The sequence below is a fragment of the Typopeltis vanoorti genome, chromosome 18, assembly GCF_054136105.1.
Source record: "Typopeltis vanoorti isolate ZY-2024b chromosome 18, IOZ_Tvanoo_1.0, whole genome shotgun sequence".
In the NCBI taxonomy this organism is placed as follows: domain Eukaryota; kingdom Metazoa; phylum Arthropoda; class Arachnida; order Uropygi; family Thelyphonidae; genus Typopeltis; species Typopeltis vanoorti.
This window is the reverse complement of record NC_143566.1, coordinates 21,574,188-21,598,202: the sequence shown is the minus strand read 5'-3', so window position 1 is coordinate 21,598,202 and position 24,015 is coordinate 21,574,188. Positions and strand designations below refer to the sequence as shown.

At 33.9% G+C, this 24,015-nt stretch overlaps 2 protein-coding genes across 5 annotated transcripts in view; one reads left to right on the top strand and one right to left on the bottom strand.

Moving 5' to 3' along the window:
- LOC150096531 (T-cell activation inhibitor, mitochondrial-like) overlaps positions 1 to 12,833 on the top strand; it is a 106,403-nt gene extending 93,570 nt beyond the window's left edge. The window contains exons 8-9 of the mRNA XM_090408552.1: positions 2,240 to 2,371; positions 9,250 to 12,833. Coding sequence (XP_090264678.1) covers positions 2,240 to 2,371; positions 9,250 to 9,499 — 382 coding nt within the window. The 3' untranslated portion in view covers positions 9,500 to 12,833. The remainder of the gene's footprint in view (positions 1 to 2,239; positions 2,372 to 9,249) is intronic.
- A 5,693-nt stretch (positions 12,834 to 18,526) lies between these two features.
- Positions 18,527 to 24,015, bottom strand: part of LOC150096530 (uncharacterized) — a 295,354-nt gene continuing 289,865 nt past the window's right edge. For 2 of the 4 annotated variants that reach the window (XM_090408206.1, XM_090408207.1), the window contains 2 exons: positions 23,530 to 23,702; positions 18,528 to 19,070 (listed from right to left, as the gene is read on the bottom strand). In XM_090408206.1, coding sequence (XP_090264332.1) covers positions 18,932 to 19,070; positions 23,530 to 23,702 — 312 coding nt within the window. In that variant the 3' untranslated portion in view covers positions 18,528 to 18,931. Of the gene's footprint in view, positions 19,071 to 23,529; positions 23,703 to 24,015 lie in introns of all 4 variants that reach the window. The other 2 variants (XM_090408208.1, XM_090408210.1) reach the window with 2 other exon arrangements.

The window sequence follows — 24,015 nt, the reverse complement described above, 5'->3', positions numbered from 1 at the left end:
CTTCATTTAGGGAGGTTTTGTATTTTCTTCTTTCATCTGTTAGATCTAGAATGTCCTGGGTGATCCATGGCTTTTTTTATTTGCTTGTTCCTTGATGATTATATCCTTCAAGTGAGTCCATTTTTCCTTTGTTTTTCTTTTCCCTCTTTCCAGCTTATAGTTTTCCCCTGTTTTCAAGTTATTTATGTTCCATTTGGGCCTTTTCTTTGGTTGTGACAGCTTTTTAAATTTCAGATTGCATTTCCATAAAACCAAATTGTGGTCACTGTCAACATCAGCTCCAGGGTAACTTTTGCATGATTTTACTTGATTTTTAAATGTATTTCTTGTCATAATATAATCTATTTGGTACCTTCCCATATCCCCTGGCATTTTCCAAGTATACCTTCTTCTTTTTGGTACCTCATACCAGGTATTAGTAATGATCAGATTGATTGAAGTCCAAAAGTCTATCTCCTCTTTCATTTTGGCATCCATGTCCATACTTTCCTACCTCTCTACCATCTTTGTCTTCACCAATGATTGCATTCCAATCACCCATGACAATAAGATTATCTTCCTTTTTGGTAAGTTTGATTAGATTCTCAATATCTACATATACTCTTTCAACTTCATCATCAGTGGTTGCTAGTAGGCATGTAAGCTTGTAGTATTATAATATTTGTTGGTTTTGCTTTTAGTTTTACCATTATCAATGTGCTACTACATTTTACTCAGTTGATTACTCTTCTCCCCCATTCCTTATTGAGAACCACTGAGACTCCATTTTTTGCCGTCTCGTCACCTGAATAAATGATTCTGTAATCACCACTGCAAAAGTCTCCAGTTTCATTCTAGTCAGTTTTATAGTTACACATAATTGTGAGATTGTTTCAGCCTATATGTAAGTGCCCTGAAGATGCCAACAGTTAAAGGTTGATGAGTTGGTTAAGTTAATAAAATTGATCAACACTTGATCTGTAAACCAAAAATATTATTATTAAGTCTCCAGTTCCATTCCATCTCATTTCACTAATTACCAATATGGCTATTTTTAATCTATCCATTTCTCTCTTCAAATTTTCCAATTTGTAGGAGGGTTCTCACATTCCACATCCCCATGAATGTACAAGGATTTCGCTGGTTTATAACCTTTATCTGGGAAGCCTTGCTTTTTCCCCTACCGTGCACAAGTATTGAGCCATTGTGCACTTTACTATCGCTTAGAATGTCCATCCATACTGCTATCTTACTAGAGAAAATTAAAACAAGGTGGTACCCTCTTGCCTTTCTTGTCCAGCAGCATCCTTCTAAAGAGGTTGTGTGCTGGCCGTTTCTCATTCTTCATGATTGTCTGCCTACCACAGTATCCTTTACACCCTTGTCGCTTATGGTGATCTTCTGCTGATCAGGATGAAAGTTGTTGCTGCTGTAACTTATTGAATGGTGGTTACATTTTGCCATGTCGCATCCCTGTCAGTGGAAATGCATGACTTTTTATAGAGATAGCCATGCCACTGTATCTCACCACTTACTGTTGGTAGATGCCGTCCCATTGTCCATGATTGCTTATTCACAGGTTTCCCTGTTGCAGCTAACCTCTATCCAGAAGCTATTATCTTATCCACAACCTGGGGCCGTGCTTGGCAACATGGGACCCATGCACCAAGAATTTTCTGTTAAGAAGGGTTATATGTCAAATTATAAAGATGATTATGATAAACTGAGGAGTCAGCTTAGATCACTAAGTTACTGAGTAATCATTTTGCAACAGTATACTATCCAGGCGGGGATATTTTAGGGCAAGAAGTGACATTCATTCATGGGGAAATTGGAGATGCTTAAATAAATATTGCAGAACCTTAATGTGAACATGGCCATGGGATTAGGTGGGAAATTCTCATAATACATATCAGCGCATGTATTATGAGAATATGTAAAGGAAATTAGCACCTTCTCTGACAAAGCTGTTTGAGCCTCAGTTATAGAAAGAATAAAAAATTATTCCACTGCATAAAAAAAATGCCCCAAGATAGCAGGAAATTATATGTTCGGTATCCCACGAGTGATAGTTAAGGTATTGGAAAAGTTTGTAAAAGACAGAATTCAGAACTGGGTGGTCAGGAATATATTTTATAGGTGACAGCATGATTTTGTAAAGATTAAGTAATTTGTTGTCTTGCCTTGTGAATTTGCTTTTTATGTTAAGTTTTTGAACCTTTATCTTTCAATCAAGTCTTAATTTTTTTTTTTTTTTCAGTGAGGCAGGGCCATTGATGTTATCTCCTACAGGTCAGTTCATTGCCCCTGCATCATGTCCTGCATTTCTTCTTGTAGATTTTATCTCAAAAAATATGGGAGAGGCCACTCTACGTGTAGAGAATTATAAAAAGTATGTATACTTATTACTCTACAACTTTTAGCAAATTTCTATAATATAATTTAGATACAAGAAAGAGTAAAGAAACCTGGTTCATGAATTACATTGTGACAGCAAATATGTAGTTCGATTTTGGCAAAAATAATTGCATTGATAATAATTCAGCATTAGCTGGATATAATTTAAGAAAATTTGGTCTGTTAAAGTTATCAGATTGTTTGAATTTTTGATTTCAGTCTGTTTACAATGGCAAAAAATGTCTGCCTACAGTATATAAAACAAAAATAGCTTCACCTTTCATAAACCACACTAACTTTTGGCACTTTCTTTTTCGAAGGCATTGCCGTATTATTTGAATACTATACATGTATCGACAGTTTTATTGAACATGATATTAATAATTGAAAATTAGACTGTGAGACCCATTAAAAATGTATTGTATATATAAGTATAAGTTTGCTGGCTTGTTTCACACATTGTAGTTGTTGCAATCTTAAGAGTTCCTCTCCATAGTACTTTTCCTCTTGAGAGACACTTGTGACATTAATTGTTGATCAATAGTTTCAGACTGAAATATTTGGCAAACATAAAAATATTCTTGTGTTAACGTGTCTATAATTCATAGTACTTTTCCATCATTAAGTACATGTTTGACCAGGATAGCAAAGGTGTTTCTAAAAACAATTCTCATTTCTTAAGAAAATTCAGCTTTTCTCCTTTCCCACTAGTGTTTTCAGAATGGCCCAGTCATGGTTTTAATGAATTTGCATTTTAAGCCAGCCGGTTTTTTGAAATACTGTTATAGAACCACATAAACTTAGTCTAAAAGATAAAAGTCACCTTTTTAATATTGAGAAAAATATGGTTCATGAGAAAAATGACTAACATTTTATCCTTAAATTTTAAAAAGTATTAACATTGCATTTAACTTCAAAGTTAAAAAAAAACAACTATCTTTAACATGAATTCAAAATAGAAGATGGAACATTAAAAAACCCTGCAAATGATAAGAACCAATTTTTATAGGTGCTATCCATGTTGAAGTTCCTGGAATGCAAATAAACAATTTACTGATCAAAATTAATTATTCAGAAGCTGATATTTCACCAGCTCAAGTTAGCATTATCTGTGGCACTTTAAAATACACAGTCAGTGAAGGTAGAATGAGGGTGATGTGTTCTTTGTGGTAATTTCTGTTTTTAATGCTGAGGGGAGCAATTGCTTCACAATATCAATCTCTGAATTAGTTATACTATTCTCTAGTATAACTAATTCAGGGATGAGGAAAAAGAAGACTATCCTTCTTGAATGCTTTAGCTGCAAGCCAAGCAGGTTTCACCCCTCACATGTTCAGTCTACATGCATAAGCTCAATTCACATGTCACTTCATATCGCCATCCTGCCCCACAACTAAAATTTCCAAAACCTTCAGGGCAGAACACATTTTGTCCTCAAGACCCGCACTGCACCTGCAACAACAAGCTCTATTCCATCATCCAAACACAATGGATACAATTGAAAAACAAAAACATTTGCCAAACTCCTTAAACAGACCGCCCAACCAGACTATACATTACACTATCTACCAATAATTGTCCGGACACATTAGCAGTTTACAATTGACACTAGCAGGCAAATCCTAATATCAGGTATGTCCACGTTTGGCTTTGATCATCTCCTCCACCCTTCAAGCAAGGCTTTCTATCAACGTGCAGCAGACACTAGGTGGAATTTGTCTAATCAAAGCAACACTGAGTTCAGCGACAGAGGATGTGCTGCTGTGGACCACAGGCGGTGCTCCAGTTCATCGCACAGGTGTTCGATGGGGTTAAGGTCAGGACTCTGTACAGTCGTTTAACACCCATCTCTTTATACCCTTCCATAACGTCTTGATAGTAACACAGGTCCATACCATAAAAACTTCAGTGTAGGCAGCACCTGATTATCCAGAATATCAGGGTACTGAGGAGCTGCCTCACGGAATTATGGATGACTAGTGGTCCCACTCTAAACCATCTGAATGCACCCACACCATTACTCCCCCACCACTAAACTTTACTGTAGGTGCAATACCACTGTGGTAACAAGTGTTCACAAGGCTGCCTCTGCACCCTGCCAGGAATGGAAACAGGTGAATCTTGATTTGCCGCTCCACAGTACCATTTTCCACTGGTCAGTTGTCCAGTTCACACAAGCCAGCTTGTTTGTTGTGATGTTTGGCTTGTGTCCTGCTGCTCTTCCGTTGAAACCCAGTAAATGGAGTTCTTTTTGTATAGTAGTAGCATTTACCATGGTGTTACTGGCATATGGAGTTATAGCAGGTTTTTTTCATGCCACTTGTTTAACACCTTCCTGTCCCTGTCAGTCATTTTGGGCAACTACATTCGGTGTTTTCATGGTATGTGGAGAGTTCATCGAAAAGGCAATTAATTGAATGAACAATTCGGTGAAAATTTTAACTTGATAAAAATGATCCATTTGGGACAAATGCTGAACCATGCAGATATGGTTTTTTATTGTCTTTCTTGTCCGATAACTGTTTCTGGGAGGAAAAGCCCAGCCTATGCAGGCTCCATTATATTATTGTTACTACCGTCTTTCCCCGAAAATAAGACTGGGTCTTATATTAATTTTTGCTCCAAAAGATGCATTAGGGCTTATTTTCACAGGATGTCTTATTTTTTCATGTACAACAATCTACATTTATTCATCTGTTTACCTCTCGTCCCAAGTCACCCGCTTTGGTATTTACAAATACTTAATTAGCATTAATGTCAATATTATTTTATAATTCAATACGGCCGTCGTGTGTTGCAACAGACGTACTAGATGCATCCGTCTGGCTGACGATCTTAACTGGGGCTTATATTATGCATCCTGAAAAATGAAAAATCATACTAGGGCTTATTTTCCAGTTAGGTCTCATTTTCAGAAAGACGGTGGTAGTAGTAATATGCGACTTCAATACAGCAATTATTATGGGATGAATAAAAGTTTCAAATAGCGAATCTGAATCAGATTCGCTATTTGAAACTTTTACAAGAAAATGTCGAACCGTTCCAGTTCAGCTATATTCGGGGCAACAAAGAAATAATGTGTCCGAATTATGTATTACAATAACTCTTTGACTTAGCAGAATTCGTAGAAGTTGTCGGTACAAGAAGCTGTCTGCACAGTTCAGATTTTGTTCTAAATGGATCACTTTTATCATAAGATTATCAAAAAAAGTTTTGAATGTCCATACATTGGCATGTATGGACATTCCACCTCTCTCAAAGTCAGACTGCACATTGTGTTACCATACCACCTGTATGGCAATACTGCATCCTACTACCTGTACACTGGTTTTTATGTTATATTAACAAACCTGGAATGATCCGTAACTTCACATAACAGGGGTATTTAGACAATTATTGGTAGCTAGTGTATTTTTACCTACATCAAAGGCATAACAGATAAACTGGACTCTCTCCTAAAACAACATAGAGCAGTATACAAACCCATGAGCAAAGTTTCTACCTTCCTAAAACAACTCAAGAATCATTAGGTTTATCTCTTTCTGGGTGTCTACTATTCCACTAATAGGGTGTCTCCTATTAGTGGAACTCAGTATTTTGGATTTATCCAGCAAAAAAAAAATACCCTATAATCCTTAGAGTAATGGTTTTCAAACTGTGAAGTCCTCCCTCCAGAGTAGAATAGACCCTTTCTGGGGGAGACAAAGCAATGGTAATATACAGCATTAAAATATTTGCAACTTCGTTTTCTCGTTACCATGGTGGTTGTGTTTAGAAAAAAATGTCTACTGAAGAACACGCTAACACATCTTATTAAATAATTTTAATAGAACGTGCACTAGACATTAAATAACCTTCACAGCTTATATATCTTGATCTACTCATGTTTCACTCTTTCTCTATGAGTGCAGGTCACAAAGATGCCTCAATGATCTCGCGTCTCTCCTTCCATGTTATACCCATAGATTTCACTAGTGGATCTTCCCATCTTGTAGGTGGTCTTCCCGGTTTTCCTCTTTATTCTTGGTTGCCAGTTGAGTATTCTATATGTCCATCTGTTATCCTCGAGTCTGGCTATGTGACCTGCCCATCTCGCTTTCATATACTGACAGTTACCACATCTTTTATGCCTGATCTCTTTCTTAGTTTCATGTTTCTAACATCCATTCTGCTGATGTTACAAATCCTGCGTTCGATTGCATGCTGAGTTATTCTTTTCTTGTCGTGTTCCATGTTTCTGATCCATATGTGAGTGATGGTAGAATATCACTATTAAATAGTTTTGCCTTTGCAGAGATGTCAAGATTTGGATCAGTAAGTGTTTCTTTTAATCTGTTGAATGATAGCCATACAGCTTTCTTTCTTTTTGCTAGTTCTTCAGCTAAATCGTTATTGTTTGTCATAAGTATTTGTATGAGTCAACTTGTTCTATAGGGATGTTATCAATACATAGGTGACTGTCACTTGTGTAGATGTTTTTGATTTTTCTAGATTCATTTCTAAGCCTATCTTACTGCTGTTTGTGTATACTTTTCACCAATTTCTTCTAGGTCTTTTTGGGTTGTGAGATATAAATTTACTAGATCATCAGCAAACAAGAATTTGTAGCTTTTCACCATCTAGCTCTATTTTTTTCAGAATGTATTCTAAAGTGCTGGTAAATAGATTTGGGGAGATCACATGGCCTTGGCACACCCCTCTCTTTATATCTATAGGTTGATCAAATAGGGTTAGTTGTGTGGTCTGATTTTTGTTAATTTCTTTTATCATGTGGATGTAAGTAGGGTCTGCATTTGATCTATGGTATCAAATGCTTTTTTAAAATCAATAAAGAGGAAACAGAGATTCGGTATTCTCTGCATTTTTCTGTTAGTTGTGAACATATATAAGATCATAAACCATCATGATCTTATAAATGTGAGGGAGTAGACAGATTGGACGATAGTTTGTCTTCCTTGTTCCCTTTTTTGAATAGAAGTGTGGTTTTTGAGGTTTACCCTTCTTCTGGAATCTTTCTTTGGAGTACCACATGAATCTGGCAGCCAAGGCTTTGAAAATAATTGGTTCATCTTGTTGAATTTCTTCTGCCTTAACATGATCAAGTCCTGAGGCTTTACCTTTACTCATTTTCTTAAGGGCATGTTCTATTTCTTCTGCAAGTACATCTGGTATATTGCTTGGTTTTGGAATGATAGGTTCTGAAACTTGGCACTTAGTTGCATAGATATCATAAAAATTCTGCATAATTTCTCTATTTTGATCCTGTAAAGCAGATGGAATTGACTGCTTAAAATTTAAGTCTTTCTCTATTGTTTTCAGGCTGGTTTTTGCCTGTGCTGCTTCTCTTAATTTTTGTATCCTGAAAGCTTTGTAGTCTTCTGGAATTCTTTTCCTTAGCAGCTTACAGATAATTCTGTATTCTAGAAAATTTTCTTCAGTTCTTTTCTCTTTTTCAGTAGTTCTATAGTTTGAGGTGAGAGTTGTTCTCTTTTGTTTCACAGGAATTTCTGATTTTTTCCTGCACTCGAATTTATTAATAAAGTCAATATAGTCATTATTTATGTAACAGTTTTTAATAGTCCAGTTGGTCTCTTCTATGTACTTCCTGAACTGTTGGTAGTTTATTTGTTTGGTTTGATGTTGCCCTGATATGTTCTTTTTTGTGGTCTATTCTTATGACTCTGAAGGAGTAATGTGGTCAGAATCTATGTTTTACCTATTGTACAAGTCTTTTACAGTCTGTTAAAATGCAGTCAATTTCATTTTTTGTCTCTCCATTTGGTGATTGCCAAGTCCATCTTCTTCCTAGGTGTTTGTTGAAAAAAAGGGTTCATGAGAAAGAGTTGTTCAGCTGCAGCAAATTCAGCTAATCTCTCTCCTATTTCTTTTTCCTAGGCCATATGGCATTAAAGTCACCACCAATGAATGTGTATGTTGACTTGTAATTTAATGCCTGTTCAAGATTCATGTAAAAATTTTCTATTTCTTGATTATCAGCTACAGATGTTGGAGCATAGTAGGATATTAATTTTATTGTTCTCTATTCCAATTGAGAGTACACCTATTCTTTCAGAAATGATGTTACAAGAAAGTATCGACTTGGTGAGCTTAGATTTAACAATGAAGCCCACATCCTAGTATATCTATTTTTTCCTGGCTGCCTTTCCCTTTGAGGCATGTATGAGGTTGCATGTGATTGGCACCTCTTCTACTTGCAAAAATGCAATTGCATATCACAAGTGAGAAATCTGGCTTAGTACAGTGTACTAAACCAGATTGCCACTAGAAATTCAAATGTTTATTCAAGAAGAGAGAGTGCTAAAGTACATTACCCAAATTTAAATTGGAATGACTGCCTCTCCTCTCCAAAAATCTGAGTAAGTCTCATTCCTAACAAATTGATAGTTTTTGTCTTTAATATCATTTTACCATCTCTCTCTCATCTCATGTTTGTTAAACTTAACATTTTACCTTGTCTGAATTGGCTTAATACTAATGATAATCTGTTAGTCTCAAATCAAAATATGGCCAAGTTTTATATTCTCGTGTCTGCAGCATTCTTTTTATTGTCTTGCGATATTAATAGATTAACTAAGCTTAAAAAAAAAAGCCTTCTATTAACTGCACCAGGTTTAGATCATTTCATTCTTAATGAGAAATTTAGTTTTCAAGAAAAGGTGACATTTATCAATATCAACAGGTGTAGTGTATCGTCTGATATTGGCATCACTCATGTAATATTTTTTCATAAAAAATACTGTTCGGTGTACATTCCGAAATCTTTGCTTTCAAAGATGTTTTTTTTTGTCTTAAAATTATTTATGTAGTATGTAAGAAATTGACATATAAATACATAACTTTTTCTGTTTACAGAATGCGAGCTCTAGAGTGGGAAGTTTATTGTTTGAGCATGTCAGTATTAGGACTCCTCTCATTAAATAAAGACGATAACATAACACCTGACCTAATGGTGAAGTGTTGTGAGCGTTTACTAGAAAATGCTGATATATGGGCAGCTTACTTGAGAGATTCACGGCTACGAGTGTCTCATTACTATTCTGTATTACAAGATGGTGAAATTTGTATTCCTTGGGATTGGAAACAAGCAGAGATAGCTCAATGAATTAGGTTTGTGTCTGAAACTATGATTAAAAATAATGTGAAGCTACAGAGAATTTTTCCCCCCACTGCAAGAAGGCTACAGTTGTATGAAAATTATAGCATGTTAATTCTTAATAATTATGTAAATATTGTACTTTAAATATAGTATGAGCTAGTCAGTTCCTCTGCAAGAAGTGATTACTTTTTTTTTTTGTAGAGTATATTTTTATAGCAAATTATATTGGAAGATCTTTTCTATTTTGCACTGTTAATAATCATTAAAAATAGTGTACAGCCTATTTCTAATGTATTCTGATTTGTAATCATCCCTCACAAATGAGAAAGATATAATGTAACATGTAGTATAGAAAAAAAAAATTCATTTGATATGATTTCACTTTCAACCCAGTACTAATATTAAATGTTGTGTGCATGTAATGCAAGATAACTAGTCAAACACTTATCAAAATCTCATTTAGTGGACTCTGATCTCAGATTCAAGAATTAAATAATGTCTAACATTACTATTTCCGTTTTCTCAGGTGCTATTTGAATTTAACTTAAACTAAAATTTAAGTAAAATTCAGGAAGAGAAAATGGTAATAAGATTTCTACTAATTACACTTTCTTTATACTCATTGAAAGTTTTGTGTAACACTATTAAAAAAACTGGAATGCTATTTCCATAACTCCAGAATGATTTACAATTGGGAAAGGGAGCAGTAGCTGAACTATATAGCATGTTGATTTAACATACAATCAAGAACCTAACCTTTTCTGCATTATACACACCTCCCCAAAACTTCATTTGTCAAATAGATAATATACATTACTAAATAGCCATGTCAACTCTCACAATACATTCCCTTCCCATCCACTTGGCAAATTTTCTCTCAAGTTTCTTTATCATCTATTAAAAATCTTAAATTCCTAATCAAAATTTCAACCATGTGTGGTTAATAGTGGCTCTGGATCTCAGCCTATCAAGCTGTAATCAAGTCAATTTATGGGACCAACTTTGGTTTTTCCTTGTTGAATGTAGTAAAATCCTAGCATTTAGTTAACCCTGTGCACATGGTTAAGAGTTAGATAATGCAGCACTTTAGAAGCCAACAAAGATAACATAGCACTTTAGGCCTGTTGCAGTCTCAAGTTAGGCAGAGAGATTCATTCACAAATATCAGTATCTATAATGTAATGAGATTTGAATATGCATTACTTCGGTTAATCTTTAAGTTGTACATTGTAGTCCCAATGAAATCAGAAAAGGTTGGAGAAATAGGTTGATCAGTACATTGAAAAAAAAAAAAAAAAAAAAAAAACTGGTGCAATTTAAAGGCATTTATCCCTGCTTCTCACAATATCTTTATGTTACTGTATTTTATTAGCATTTGTTTACAGTTGACTCACTATAGGAAACTTATAGGGACCACAAGAACACAGGTAGTCCTCGACCTACGACGGCCAAAAATTATTAAAAATTCTCTAATTTAGCTTTGTTGCCAGCATATACATACATATATCACATTGCAGCTTCGCCATTAGTTAACAAGCAAAGCATATCACCAAAGAAAGCCATTGAAATAGCACGCAAAGATAAATCAAGAATAACGGAGGCAATTAAAGGGACAGTTAATATGAAATGTAGAATTTTAATGAAAAAAAGAGAAGGTCTAATTCATGAAATGGATTTTTTTTCAAACAAAAGCACACAGCTTATTTGACAAATTAAGGAAATAAGAAGATAAATATGGCGATCATACATTTAATGCTAGTAAAAGTTGGCTTTATCGATTCAAAAGCTGATTTAACTTACATAACATACGAAAACAGAAGCTGCCAGTTCCAATTTTAAAACTGCCGAAATTTTCAAGAAAAATCTGAAATAAACACATATCAAAAATCACCATTTTTGATATGTTTATGTATTTTTTTTTCTTTTTTAATTTTGTATTCATATGTATAAGTGCTAATGTAAGTTTATACATTTTTAACTGTTTTAAGTTAAACAGAAACCAAGAATTAAAAAAAGTCCTCGACTTACGACGGGATTCCATTCCAATGTCTCCATCGTAAGTCGAAGACTCCCTACAGTTTGTTATAGTAATTTCTTTTAAGACAGAACGGTGCGTGCAGGGATTTCGTTGATTGGGATATATTCGTATGTAGTGAATGAGTTGTCTAATGTATATTGAAATATTCTGATACCAAAAATTTTTCAAGTCTGGCACATTTCCCTGTGACAGAAGCTGTGAAATCAAGAACATCAGTCGTAATTCTGATGTTAGGGACAACAGACCAACTAGTCATCTAGAAGATAACCCAGCCACTTTGTTTCATAGAATCCAGTCATTTGCTCATATGTAACCTTTAATATGCCAAAGCATGGTATTTGGAAAACAATGTTGCGCATTATCACTGCAAGACTGATTTCCTCCACTTTCCACATTCAAAAAATATGTTTATATTATTTTGTATTACCTTAAGGAAAGCTACCAGTTGCAATATTAGCAAAATGTGTGGTATAAATAAAATTTAATATTTATGGAATATGTTCTTTCTCACAGTAATATCCTTTGTATTTACCTTAGATCTTTAAGAGCCATAATATAATATTTTTGGTGTGTAAATTGAGTGCTCATCTAGCTGTTTGTGTAGTTGTGGAAAGAAAATACTGCCACCTCCACACACAACTAGCTAACACTGACCTTTACTTGAAAAAGCCCTGATAAAGTTTCTTCACATCCTAGATGTATTTTCAACCAATGGACTTTGTCATCATGGAGCTCTTTCTCACACAATAAAAATAAATGCAAGCTTTCATCATAAATGAACACACACACACACAGATCCCCCCCCCCCCAATTTTTTTTTTTTTTCAAATATACAGCAAAGCACGTATTTGTTACTTGTATTCATCATGTGAGAAGAAATTCTGTGTACATTTTAAACTGATCCATGGCTCATTCAGATCATAGTAAAAAGCCCAGTTATTTTTATAATGTGATTTGTTGTGAAAACAGTTTATCACGTAAAAGATCCTTCAGAAATTAGGTGAATTTATCCTACCACTTCAGAAATGGTATGATAAATTCAATTCTGTATCGTATAAGACAGATGCTTAGTGAATGTTAAAAGCTGGAAAACATGTGGCTTTATCTTCAATATTTAACAGCAGACATTGTACAGCTTTACAAGTGTGAAAAATCAGATGTGACAGTTAAAATCATATCAAAGCATAAATTTTGAAATGATAAAATTAAAGATATTGCTTTCAAAAGAAATTTGTATAATCAAAAATTACGTTTCTTGAGAAAGTGTATTTAATTAGTAATTAAAAAACTTCAATTCATGTTTTTTGTTGTATTACTTAATATTACAAAATACACAAAGATATTCAGATTATAAACATCTTGGAAACAAACTGAGGGGATAGTTGTTTTTCTCATAGAATTTCCATGCCTTAGTAAATTAACTAACTAGCATGTCAGCAGGATTAGCAAAAAAAAGTAATTCATTTGATATGTTTTTTTTTTTTTTTTGATCTGATGCTTCCAAAAAGAGGAAAAAACTATAATGAACATACAGGAGCTCAGCAGTGATACTCTTGATAGTCAACTCTTGCTATAACAGGGGTTATAGCAAGAGTTGACTAAGCGAAGCAAAGATTCACTGTGTTGTATCACTTCAGTGTATTTTGTCACAATGGACTGGTGGATCCCTACCCTCCACTATCTTCTCTTTCTCATGATAAAGTATACACCTCAGCTATACTACATAAGCTGATATTCTAAAATAGTTTATCTATGATTGACACAAGTAAAATGCATTTGAATGAAACTGGTTCATATTTTAAGGGTATTTTCTCAGTACTTACACAATGTAGAAATATCTTTTTGTATTATCATTGGCCATCTATTAATTCAAGCTTCTACTGTATGTATATTGAATGTGAAGGACCTTTTATTCTGCACATGCAGCTCTTTTTACAACTTGAGATCAATCACCTTGTATTTTTTTTTGAAATAATTGATACTTTGCTAGCAAAACTGAGATCAGCAATTTGAAATTCAAACATTCTTTTTATGTTGTACCAAATTTTTCAAAAATAATGGCTGCTATATTATAAGTGCCAATTTACAGTTATCTTTATTAAAAACCTTTAAGTTTACTGAGCTGAAGAACAAAGAATGTGATGCTAATTTCTCATTGATGTAAATTTATCATAAAGCACCTGCAATTTGCATTAGTTATACCATCACTTTCTCCCTGAAGTGTTTAAGATCTGTGTCTCACTATAATGCATATTAACTTCAATACAAAATAAATAACGGAACAAACTCACGTAGAAAGATTATTTATTAGTATAATTTTCGCCTGTGTGTCACAGGCATCCTCAGTACATTAAGCTCAAAATTAAACACTAACTGACAATTCCAAAAAGCGCCACCTAAGTAGCTGGTGTATCATCATCATCAAATTCCTGCATGTACCCTCAAGGGGTGTACAGGATATGATAGTACTACATGAAAAAAATTACATCATTATTAATTTCCTATCTACAATTTTCCTCCAAATCAGTCTGTTACTTGTCAACACTCCAATATTATCAGATCTTATATTTCTATCGTCTAAAGCACTTTGTACCGTATCAATCCACCTATATCTTGGTCTTCCTCTCGGTCGTTTTCCTGCCAACCTGGCAGAGAACACTTGTTTTGCTAATCTTTCCTCTCCCATTCTATTTAAGTGACCATACCACCTGAGATTAGCTCTGCTAATGCATTCCTGGATGCTGACAATGTCAAGTTCTTTCCTAATATCCTCGTTTTTAATATGATACTGCCACTGATGCCATCTGTTCACGCCTATAATCTTTCTCAGGACTCTCATATCTGAAGTCTCTAGTCTAGTAGCTGGTGTAAGATAACTAAAAAGGTCAATAACTTTCCTAAAAAAAAAAAAAAAAAATTAATACAATAAAAAGTTAGGAAAGATTAGCTGATTTGTAAAGTACTATCTCCCCTAAAGGGGACAGACGTAAGCTGTCAGATCTGTTTAAGTTAGGAGAATGAAGTAGAGTTTCACATGTTTCTTTATAAAGGCGTTCCATGAGAAACTGACTTTTGTGAAGAACTCGTCTTTCTCCAGTGAACTCTGTGTCTAGTGAAGATGGCATGTTCAGAAAGTCCAGACTTTTCAGGTTTAAAGTATTTAATATAAGATTGGTGTTCTTCTAGCCAAATAGAGGCAGATCTTCCCGTTTGTCCGAAATAAGATAATCCACAAGAGCACGGAATCTGGTAGACACCTGGATCATTAAGATGTGGAAGCTTGTCCTTAGAAGTGAGAAAGGCGGAGATTTTTCTAAACGGTCAAAAGGCAACAAAAATATTCAGTGGTTTTAAAACTTTTGCTATACGTTCACTGATGCCTTGTACATAAGGGATAGTAATGCACGTTATTTCCTCTGTGTTTGAAGAGGAAGACATTAAAACTACTCAAAGTTCTTTCAATGAAGCAATTCTTATAACCATTAGATAGAAAGGAAGAAGTTATGTATTGTAGTTCTTTCTGTAAAAGATCGTCTGTAGAACAAAAGGAGTGGGCTCGATGAACCAGTGTTTTAATAGTTTCTGCCTTTTGACTGGGATGGTGATGAGATTCCGCATGGATATAATGGCCTGTATGAGTCTTCTTTCTATAAACTGAGAAATGTAGGTTACCATCTGGTTGGCGAAGAATTAGTAGATCTAAAAAGGCTAACTGCTTATTTGATTCTATTTCTAGGGTAAACTTGATCCTAGGATGAAATGCGTTTAACTTAGTGAGAAATTGTTGAAGTTCATCAGAAGATGAACTTCAACAATTTTTTTTTTTTTTTTTTAGAAAAGTTATTGACCTTTTTAGTTATCTTACACCAGCTACTTAGGTGGCACTTTTGGAATTGTCAGTTAGTGTTTAATTTTGAGCTTAATGTACTGAGGATGCCTGTGACACACAGGGGAAAATTATACTAATAAATAATCTTTCTAAGTGAGTTTGTTCCGTTATTTATTTTGTACCGATATGTCTACTCACGGTTTACCTCTTTTAAAACATATTGACTTCAAGATAAGAATAACTTATGTTAGGAAATAAGTTATTCAGGGTGCTGCTTAACACTGATAAACTACTTTTGTTCTCACTGAAAAACATGAGTGCTATAAATGGGATTCATACTGTTGCATGCAGTATGACCCATGAAGAATCAAAATATTGACTTAATTCCTTATGTAAAATATTAATAGCTTCTGATTTCAGTTTAAAATATTTAAGCTTTCTCTTGTGTGAAAAGTTGGCACCTGTTGTGATAGAAATCCTATCCATATTTTAACAAAGGCAATCACTTTAGTTAATTTACGCTTACTATTAGTCTTCATAGTTTAATACCAAACCGTGAAAGAATGCCCTTAACAGTAAGGTGAGACATTTTTGTTACTAGCTGAACAATTACAGTATATACAGGTTTTAGAACATGGAACTAAGCCTTCTTTTTTTTAATCAGAAGGCTTCTAGATCTTTTTTCCCACACTTATAATAATGTCCATTAAATTCACATGCATAATTAGTTTCTCACGTTCTTCAGGAATGGAAATAAAGTACTGAAAATGCATTTAAGATGAATTTTCAGTACTTTATTCTGATTAAGTTTATTTATTGTTACCGAAAGAAAAACATGTTTTGTTGATAACCAACTAAATGCATCTTACAACAGTTACAAAGCATTAACAGTATCTGACAATAGGCATTGTATATCCATCACTGAGGATGCTGCATATTAAAATATCCTAACTCTGTAAAGTTCAAATGTTATAAGAAAGGACCATTCATGGGCGAGAATTAATAAGTTGACCACATCTAGTTGTGCTAAGAGATCCTTAGGTTCCAGGATTATATCTCTTGTTTTCCTAATTTCTGTGAAGACATTTATCCAAAACACTTTCCTCACATGAGTGTAAAGTACTTCAGGGTATTAACAAACTTCTGAGGCAGCATAATGCCGGACCAACCAGTTTCGAAATTAACTATCTTTAATCTCCTACCTATGTGTAATCCATGCAGGATCTACATCATAACTGCCTCATAATGGAGTTCTTTAACAGGTTATCAATCTTTAATATACAGGCACTCATATCTAAAATCACTGTTTTATGATGTCCTCATTATGACATGACATATTCACATTTACTGAAAGGAAATGTGACATTCAATAAAATAGCTGCTATCTAAACATTCTCCTGAATCTCTTGGAAATCTCTCCATACTTTTCTCTGCACTGACATTCACAGTTAACTGTTGCTTTTCTGTCAGACTTTAGGAAACACAGTACAAACTACTATCCCAAGCATGTGCAATTGTGGAATGATTAAAAGAAGAAAGCTGCTGGTTATTGAAAGAAAGTCACCATTTAGGCCTACTCTATGACAATCACTTTAGCAGTGACTTCTCCACTTTGGTAAGCATGTATGGAGAGATTCTCTCCCCATGTACTTACCAAAGCGCAGGTAGCATATTCTGTCAATAGGTTTCGGTTTAACTATCCTTACTCTTCTTAGGCCAGTTTATTGAACTCTTATAGTGTTAGTTTTATTATGTGTAATCCATGTAGGATCCACATCATAATAGCCCGTAGATAACAGAAATTAGCTTCCAAAACTATTGTAGGTTGATTCCTCAACAGATAACTTGCTGGCTCCACATGATGGAAAAAATGATGAAAAATTCAAGAGATTTTAGTAATAAGACAAAAGACAATCCTTGAATTGAAGGATTGATCTCTTAGCAAGACTACATGTGGTTGGTCTATTTACTAACCTACCTATAGGGATGAAATTTAATTACTGTATGTTTAAACACTCTATACAGAGTGCACTTTTTTTTTTTGAAACAGTAGCAATTATGAATAGAAAGAAATTTTTGCTATGGGGCTCATCAGTTTGCCACATCCAAACTTTAAAAGTCAGGACACATACCAAGAATATGGTATGTATCTTTCTCTATCTTGGACATATTAATCTGAGTTTTAAGCCAGAAACATGCTACATCATGTCACCAACAGCACAAAAATGAATCATTAGAATAGTGAGAGATGAAGCATATGCCATATCAAACAATAAATAAAATAAAATTATTTTGCCTAAGGGAGATCCTAAGTATTTTTAAAAAAAAAAAAAGCTACATTTTGTGAACACATTTCGAATCAAGAAACTCAAAATTACAGAGAAGCTACTGCTCTGCCTTGAAGCAAACATGAAAGAAGCCTTGACACCTCTGAACAAAGTATCCACAATTTTATCACCATGAAGAAACTAGGTGCTGACAAGATTTTCTGTTCTTATGAAAACTGATAGATGAGCCAGTCAGGGGAGATCTTCTTGAGAACATATAAAACAATGTAGAAGGGAAAAAGTTGCCAAGTCAGGTCTAGCAACAACCAAAAATGCCATATCTTGAATTTTATAATTACATTTGTAAATTTAAGGAAGTTTGCGAGATGATTTGATGGCCAACGCAATGCAACATAAATCAAGATCTTATTCTCACCCACTTATGGTTCTATCTTATATAACTTCACAGATGTTAGGTTATTACATGCATTATGTTAACCAGATAAACTTGAATGTCATACTGGATGTATAATGTCTGTGTGTGTATCATTTAATTCATTTAACTTCGATATAAACTTTTCTCTTTTCAACCACCATTCAGAAATTTATTTCCAGTACTGATTTGTACCATACAATGTGAGAAACTGAATTAATAAAAAAAAATTTTATGCATGTGGATTTTACCAGACATCACTGTTCAAGTTCAAACTTTTATCCAAACATATTCCTAAAAAGAGAAAGATGACTTTTTGGAGTTACACCCAGAGCAACTAAGGTTGTGATGCTGATGCATTATATCTCTTAATCTTGCATGCTTTTTGGCCAGTTTGCTTTTTGTAGGATGAAAGATGTAGGCTTGTGGAGGGAAAAAGAAAAAAAAAAAAAAAATGTGAGACTAGCTCATCTCACCTTCAACCAAAAATCCATTATAATTAAGGTTCTCTGCATCCTAGATAGGATTCAAACCCAAATCTTCAACCAGTGGCTATTTTTCAATACTGACTGAACTAGAGGATGAACTGAAAAGGTTTATAAAGAACATGGTTCAAGTTTTGTGCACACTTTTTTTTTTTTTTTTTTTTTTTTTTTTTTTTTTAGTTGTGCAAGACACGGAATTATACATATTTTCGTCATATCCTAGCGTAAATATTTTCAGATATTAACAGAGGAATATCAAAAAGGAATATACAAATGAAACCTCATTTAGTCATTTTTACAAACTCTATAAATGAAAAAATTAAAAATCTATAAAAATTAAACTGATTCCATATCCTGGTTTTAAAATACACATAAAAACTTGTTCTTTACTTGCTGGTTTCAGGCTTGCTGCTAAGAGGTCTTAAAGTATTGTTGATATTCCATTTACGAACAATAGTCAATGAATCATTTAGCTGATTACACCATAAGATTCTCTCTTCTTTAGTATCAGCTGCTAGGAGGTGCCTGCAAGAAATATACACATTATTTAATGCATATGAATAAAGTGATTCTGCAAGGCATTTTTTGTTTTCTAACTTGAAGGTGTAATGTACAAAAATATAAATGAAGTGTTCATGTTAAGAGGGATTAAAAAAAAAAAAAACATTTTCTAAAAAATAAAAGGTTAGTGTAGGTAAATAATTTCGCATTACTTCAGTATTAAGTACAAAGCCTCATTGCAGGAGGTAAACACTACTATGTATACAAGACATTCAGCATTAACATTTCAGCTACTTAGGCACAATTTTTAGTGAATATAATAAATTAAATATGGAAATAGACAACAGAATCAACAAAGCTGATATGGTAGGAAGTCAACTGAATAAATTTATATGGAATAAGAGAGAAATTAGTCAAAACACTAAATTAGCTATATACAAGACATTGTTCAAACCAATTTTAACATGGATCTGAGAGCTGGGTCAGAAGTAAAACACTTGACCAAAGACTAGAGACTGCAGATATGAGAGTCCTGAGAAAGATTAGGGGTGTGAACAGATGCATCAATGGCAATATCATATTAAAAACGAGGATATTAGGAAAGAACTTGGCATTGTCAGCATCCAGGAATGCGTTAGCTCTGCTAACGCATTCCTGGATGCTGACAAGTGTTCTCTGGCAGGAAAAAGACCCAGAGGAAGACCAAGATATAGGTGGATTGATATGGTAATGCCTTAGAAGATAGATATATAAATATAAGATCTGACAATGTTGTAGCTTTGACAGGTAACAGATTGATTTGGCAGAAAATTGTAGGTAGGAAGTTAGTAATGATGTAAATTTTTCATGTAGTACTATCATATTCTGTACACCCCTTGAGAGTAAATGTCAGGAATTTGATGATGACATTCGGCATTGGAGCCTTCACCACTCAACTCTAGCAATCTGTGTTTACGCTTAAGTATTGGGAACTTTAGAACTCATGTTAGAAGCTTAATGGAGAGAAAACAGCACTGGGAAACCAATGTTTTAATGCTTCTGATATTTCATCTCAGTCATACAAAGACAACACAAAACAAAGTGAAATGCTGTAGACAAGTGCAGAGTCCTAATTAGGAAAGACATCCCTGATGACTACAATTCGGAAGCCTTGGGATTTCATGTTACAACGGTTCTCCATTCAGAATGCAGTTGATGTCTTTCTTCAATGTTTCTACCTATTTTCATAGTTTTTGTCTCTTTGATGCAGATTTTCATGCCAAATGTGTTACAGCTGAGCTGTTACTCAATTTAGTTAAGAGACCTAGAGATTTCACTAGATGTGTTTAGGAGTACAACATCATCTGCATAAGGCAAAGAGTAAGTTTGACATCCCCAATTCTATTATCAGGCCTAATGCCATACATATGATGAATAAGAGTGGGGATAATGTGCATCCTTGTCTTACCCTTGATATAAAATCAAGGGTAAGACAAGGATGCACAATTCTTCCTGTATTTTTCCTTCACTTCTGACTTACAACTTAAACTTAGCTTAAACGTAGACTATGTATTGCTCTGTATAAATGTTCCATTTACCAAATATAACTGCAATGTTTTTAAAAGTTTTTCTCTGGCCACCTTGTCATATGCCAATGATTTCTCAGCTATTTGTCATCAAGTGAAAATATGATCTTGACCTCTATTTGGCCTCTGTTCAATACACTAGTCTTCCTATTATCAACTGCAAAACTGCAACCAAGTTACTGAAGTAAACATGGAACTCTGTTGCCATTAAGCCATCATTATAGACATTAATTTGCTCACTTGTGTGTTCAGAGTAGAAACTATACATTTACTCCAAGATCTCTTTCTGCTGGATATTTTAAACATTGTATCAACAATATCTTTAAATTCCAAGAACATTTTTTGAACAGAAAGGAAAATGGATGCTTCTCTGTCTCTGCTGCTAGCAAACTTGTTCATGGAGTGATTTGAGAAAGAAGCCTTAGCGTATCCATGGAACTCAAAGTCTCTTTATTATATGTCGATAACCTTTTCATCATTTAACTAAATTCTCTAATGAACTACAAAAATTTTTCTCTCCTAAACATCCTAGAATCAAATTCACTTTACAATTAAAAACCAACAGATCATTTTTAGATGCTCATAGGGGGTATCCCAGAAGAACAAACTCAGTTATTTAAGTTTATAGGAAGCCAATACATACTGGATGATACTTGCACACAAAATCCCATCATCATTCAATGCAAAAAAAAATTGTGATTATACCAACCCCTAAGAGATAGAGCATATAAAATCTTAAGCAGTATTGATAAAAGAAATCTCAAGCTTGATTACCTGAGTTCAATCCTACCAAAGAATGGCTATAACAGAATCCTACATGAACTCAGCCACACACCAGTGGAAGACAAAAAAAGTTTTCAGAGAAGCAGTATTTCTTCCCTTATTTAGTCAGTTACAGAGAAGATTTCAAAAGTTGCTATATCAACAGGGTATCAGAGTTCTCTTCTTTCTCTCAAGATTTCTAATCTTCTTAGGTCTCCAAAATCTCTCCCATCTACCAATTAAGAAACCTAGCATTTACAAGATCATCTGTGCCTACGGGATGTGTCAGAGGGAGTCCAACACGTTACTAGATAGCTATTCCTAATTCAATGGCACTTCAGTGCAGAACGATGGCTGAGTTGGATTAAGGAATGGCTATATGATGATACTGATGGATTTTAAAAAAGCACCTGTCAGGATACAACATGGAACTCTGTTACCATTAAGCCATCATTAGAAACCAATCGCACAATGGTTTCTAGTCTTCCATGTGACAGTGTCATCACTTCTAGTAACACCATTAATGAATGTACCACCTGCTAGGTTACATGGTTTTACTTACATCTCGGCTATCATCATATACCTTACCCAAGCATAAAAGGGAATGGTGATACAACACAAGGAATTATCATGATTCAAATGCCAGAAAACTGGCTTTGAGAACTCAATGCTTCTACAGACATAGGATATACTGAGAAGTATAGGGCTAAGTGTATGGTTGCGGTTAAATAAATAGAAAACCTCTGACACTGCAAGGTAAAAAATTCGGTGCTATAATCATAGCAATCAAACAGACATCCCTAACCTTTCTTGTTCATTCAGCTCTATACCAGTATTTAGATGTCAAAATATACAGTTAATCACACAACTTACTATATAAAACAGTTGCTGCAATATAATGAAGTAAAAACTTAATTCTTTTGGGCCTTGCATGAGTTTAAGTAATACATGTTTAGAAATGCATTTCTTCTCAGAAATAATACTTTTGAATAAGCGAATTTAGAATGTAATTTTTATTAATTGAATGTTCTGTGAACGAATAAAAAGATCCAGTTAAATAAGATGAAAACTTAAGTTTCCAAAAAAAGAAAGCTTTCATTTGAAGACATCAATTGAATTGACATCATTTATTTTTGATTTAATAGAGTCAATCACTGTTTGTTGCAGTAATTTCATATGTTAATATTTTGATTTCATGTGTATTTTAGTAGGTTTTGCTGATTTGAATTACGGTGTATTTACACTTCCATCAATCTAAGACCCATGACCAAGATTGATTTTTTTATGTGACTTTATTATGTCACCCATTAAAGGTTGGTAAACCTATCATAAATTAGCATAGTTTTTCCATATTATTTAAGGTTTAGCTAATCCTACTCTAGAGACTGCACATAATTTGTTCAAGACATCCAATAAGGCCTTGCAAATCCACTTGGCCAATCAATGCCAGTAATTTCTGATCTAAAAGATTACACACAGTTAATGAAAATTTGGCACTCAGCTCATATTCGAATTTAGTTAATTTTAAATAATTCTGAATATGAAATGAAAAGCTCACATATTTCAAACCTTAAAATACAGCATACAGTAATCTCTCAATTATCCAACTGCAGTAGGAAGGTAATTTGCCATGTACGCTGTAATAACTGTACCTTCAGTTATCTGAAGGTACAGTTACATTGTGTTATACCAGTATGTAGTTGACAAACTAACCCATTCAAGAATTGGTTAATTGAGAGTTTGTTTCTTTGAAGGTTAGATAATTGTATCACTGTATATGTAAATGTTGTTTTGGGAGTATGTTGTGAAACCCTACAATATGATAAACATAGAAAAAGCACACAAATACAAAAAGATTTTTTTCATTGAGTTTCATTATAACTGCCTTTGTACTGACAAAGTTATGATGAAAACAGAAAATGGCTTTGAAAATTTAATTTGAGATTGCATACTCATTCTTCAAAACAACAGAGTTAACTTCACTTTACATTTATTATATAAAGTATAATAAATGCCATTACAGTAAACTCACTAACCATAACCAACTACTAGTTTCAACTAAAGCTCAAAGCTATTCTAAAGTAAATTTATCAGAGCAAGAGCTGACTGTATAGGCATTTTTGTATTATTGGAATACATAAATACTGCATACATACTTGGTGGTAGTGATGGTATTTTGACTGTGGGAAATTAAAGTATTTCTGTCATTCTTTTCTTGTGGTCTCACTGTAACCAGCTGAAAAGTATGAGAACGAGCACAAATATCCCGGGATACCAAACCAACATGATTTGTTATGCACTGGCACAAGTTAATCCTTCCTATAGGATCCTAAAATGTTAAACAGGTAAAAGAACTGTTCATTTATATGATTATGATTGATGTAGTTATTAAAGTATATAAAATTCATATAATAGGAGATTATTCTACGTGATACTTATTTTCATTGCAATTGATATAACATAAAATTACTATAAGTAGATAAAATTCATATAATCATAATATGCCCATTTGATAACAACTGTTTCCAGTGAGGTGCTGCTATTCAATTTATATCCACTTTGGAATATTGCTTTACATTCTGTGCTTATAACAAACTTGGCAATTTAAAAAGATAGAGAATTTGATGTAATTATGCAGTATT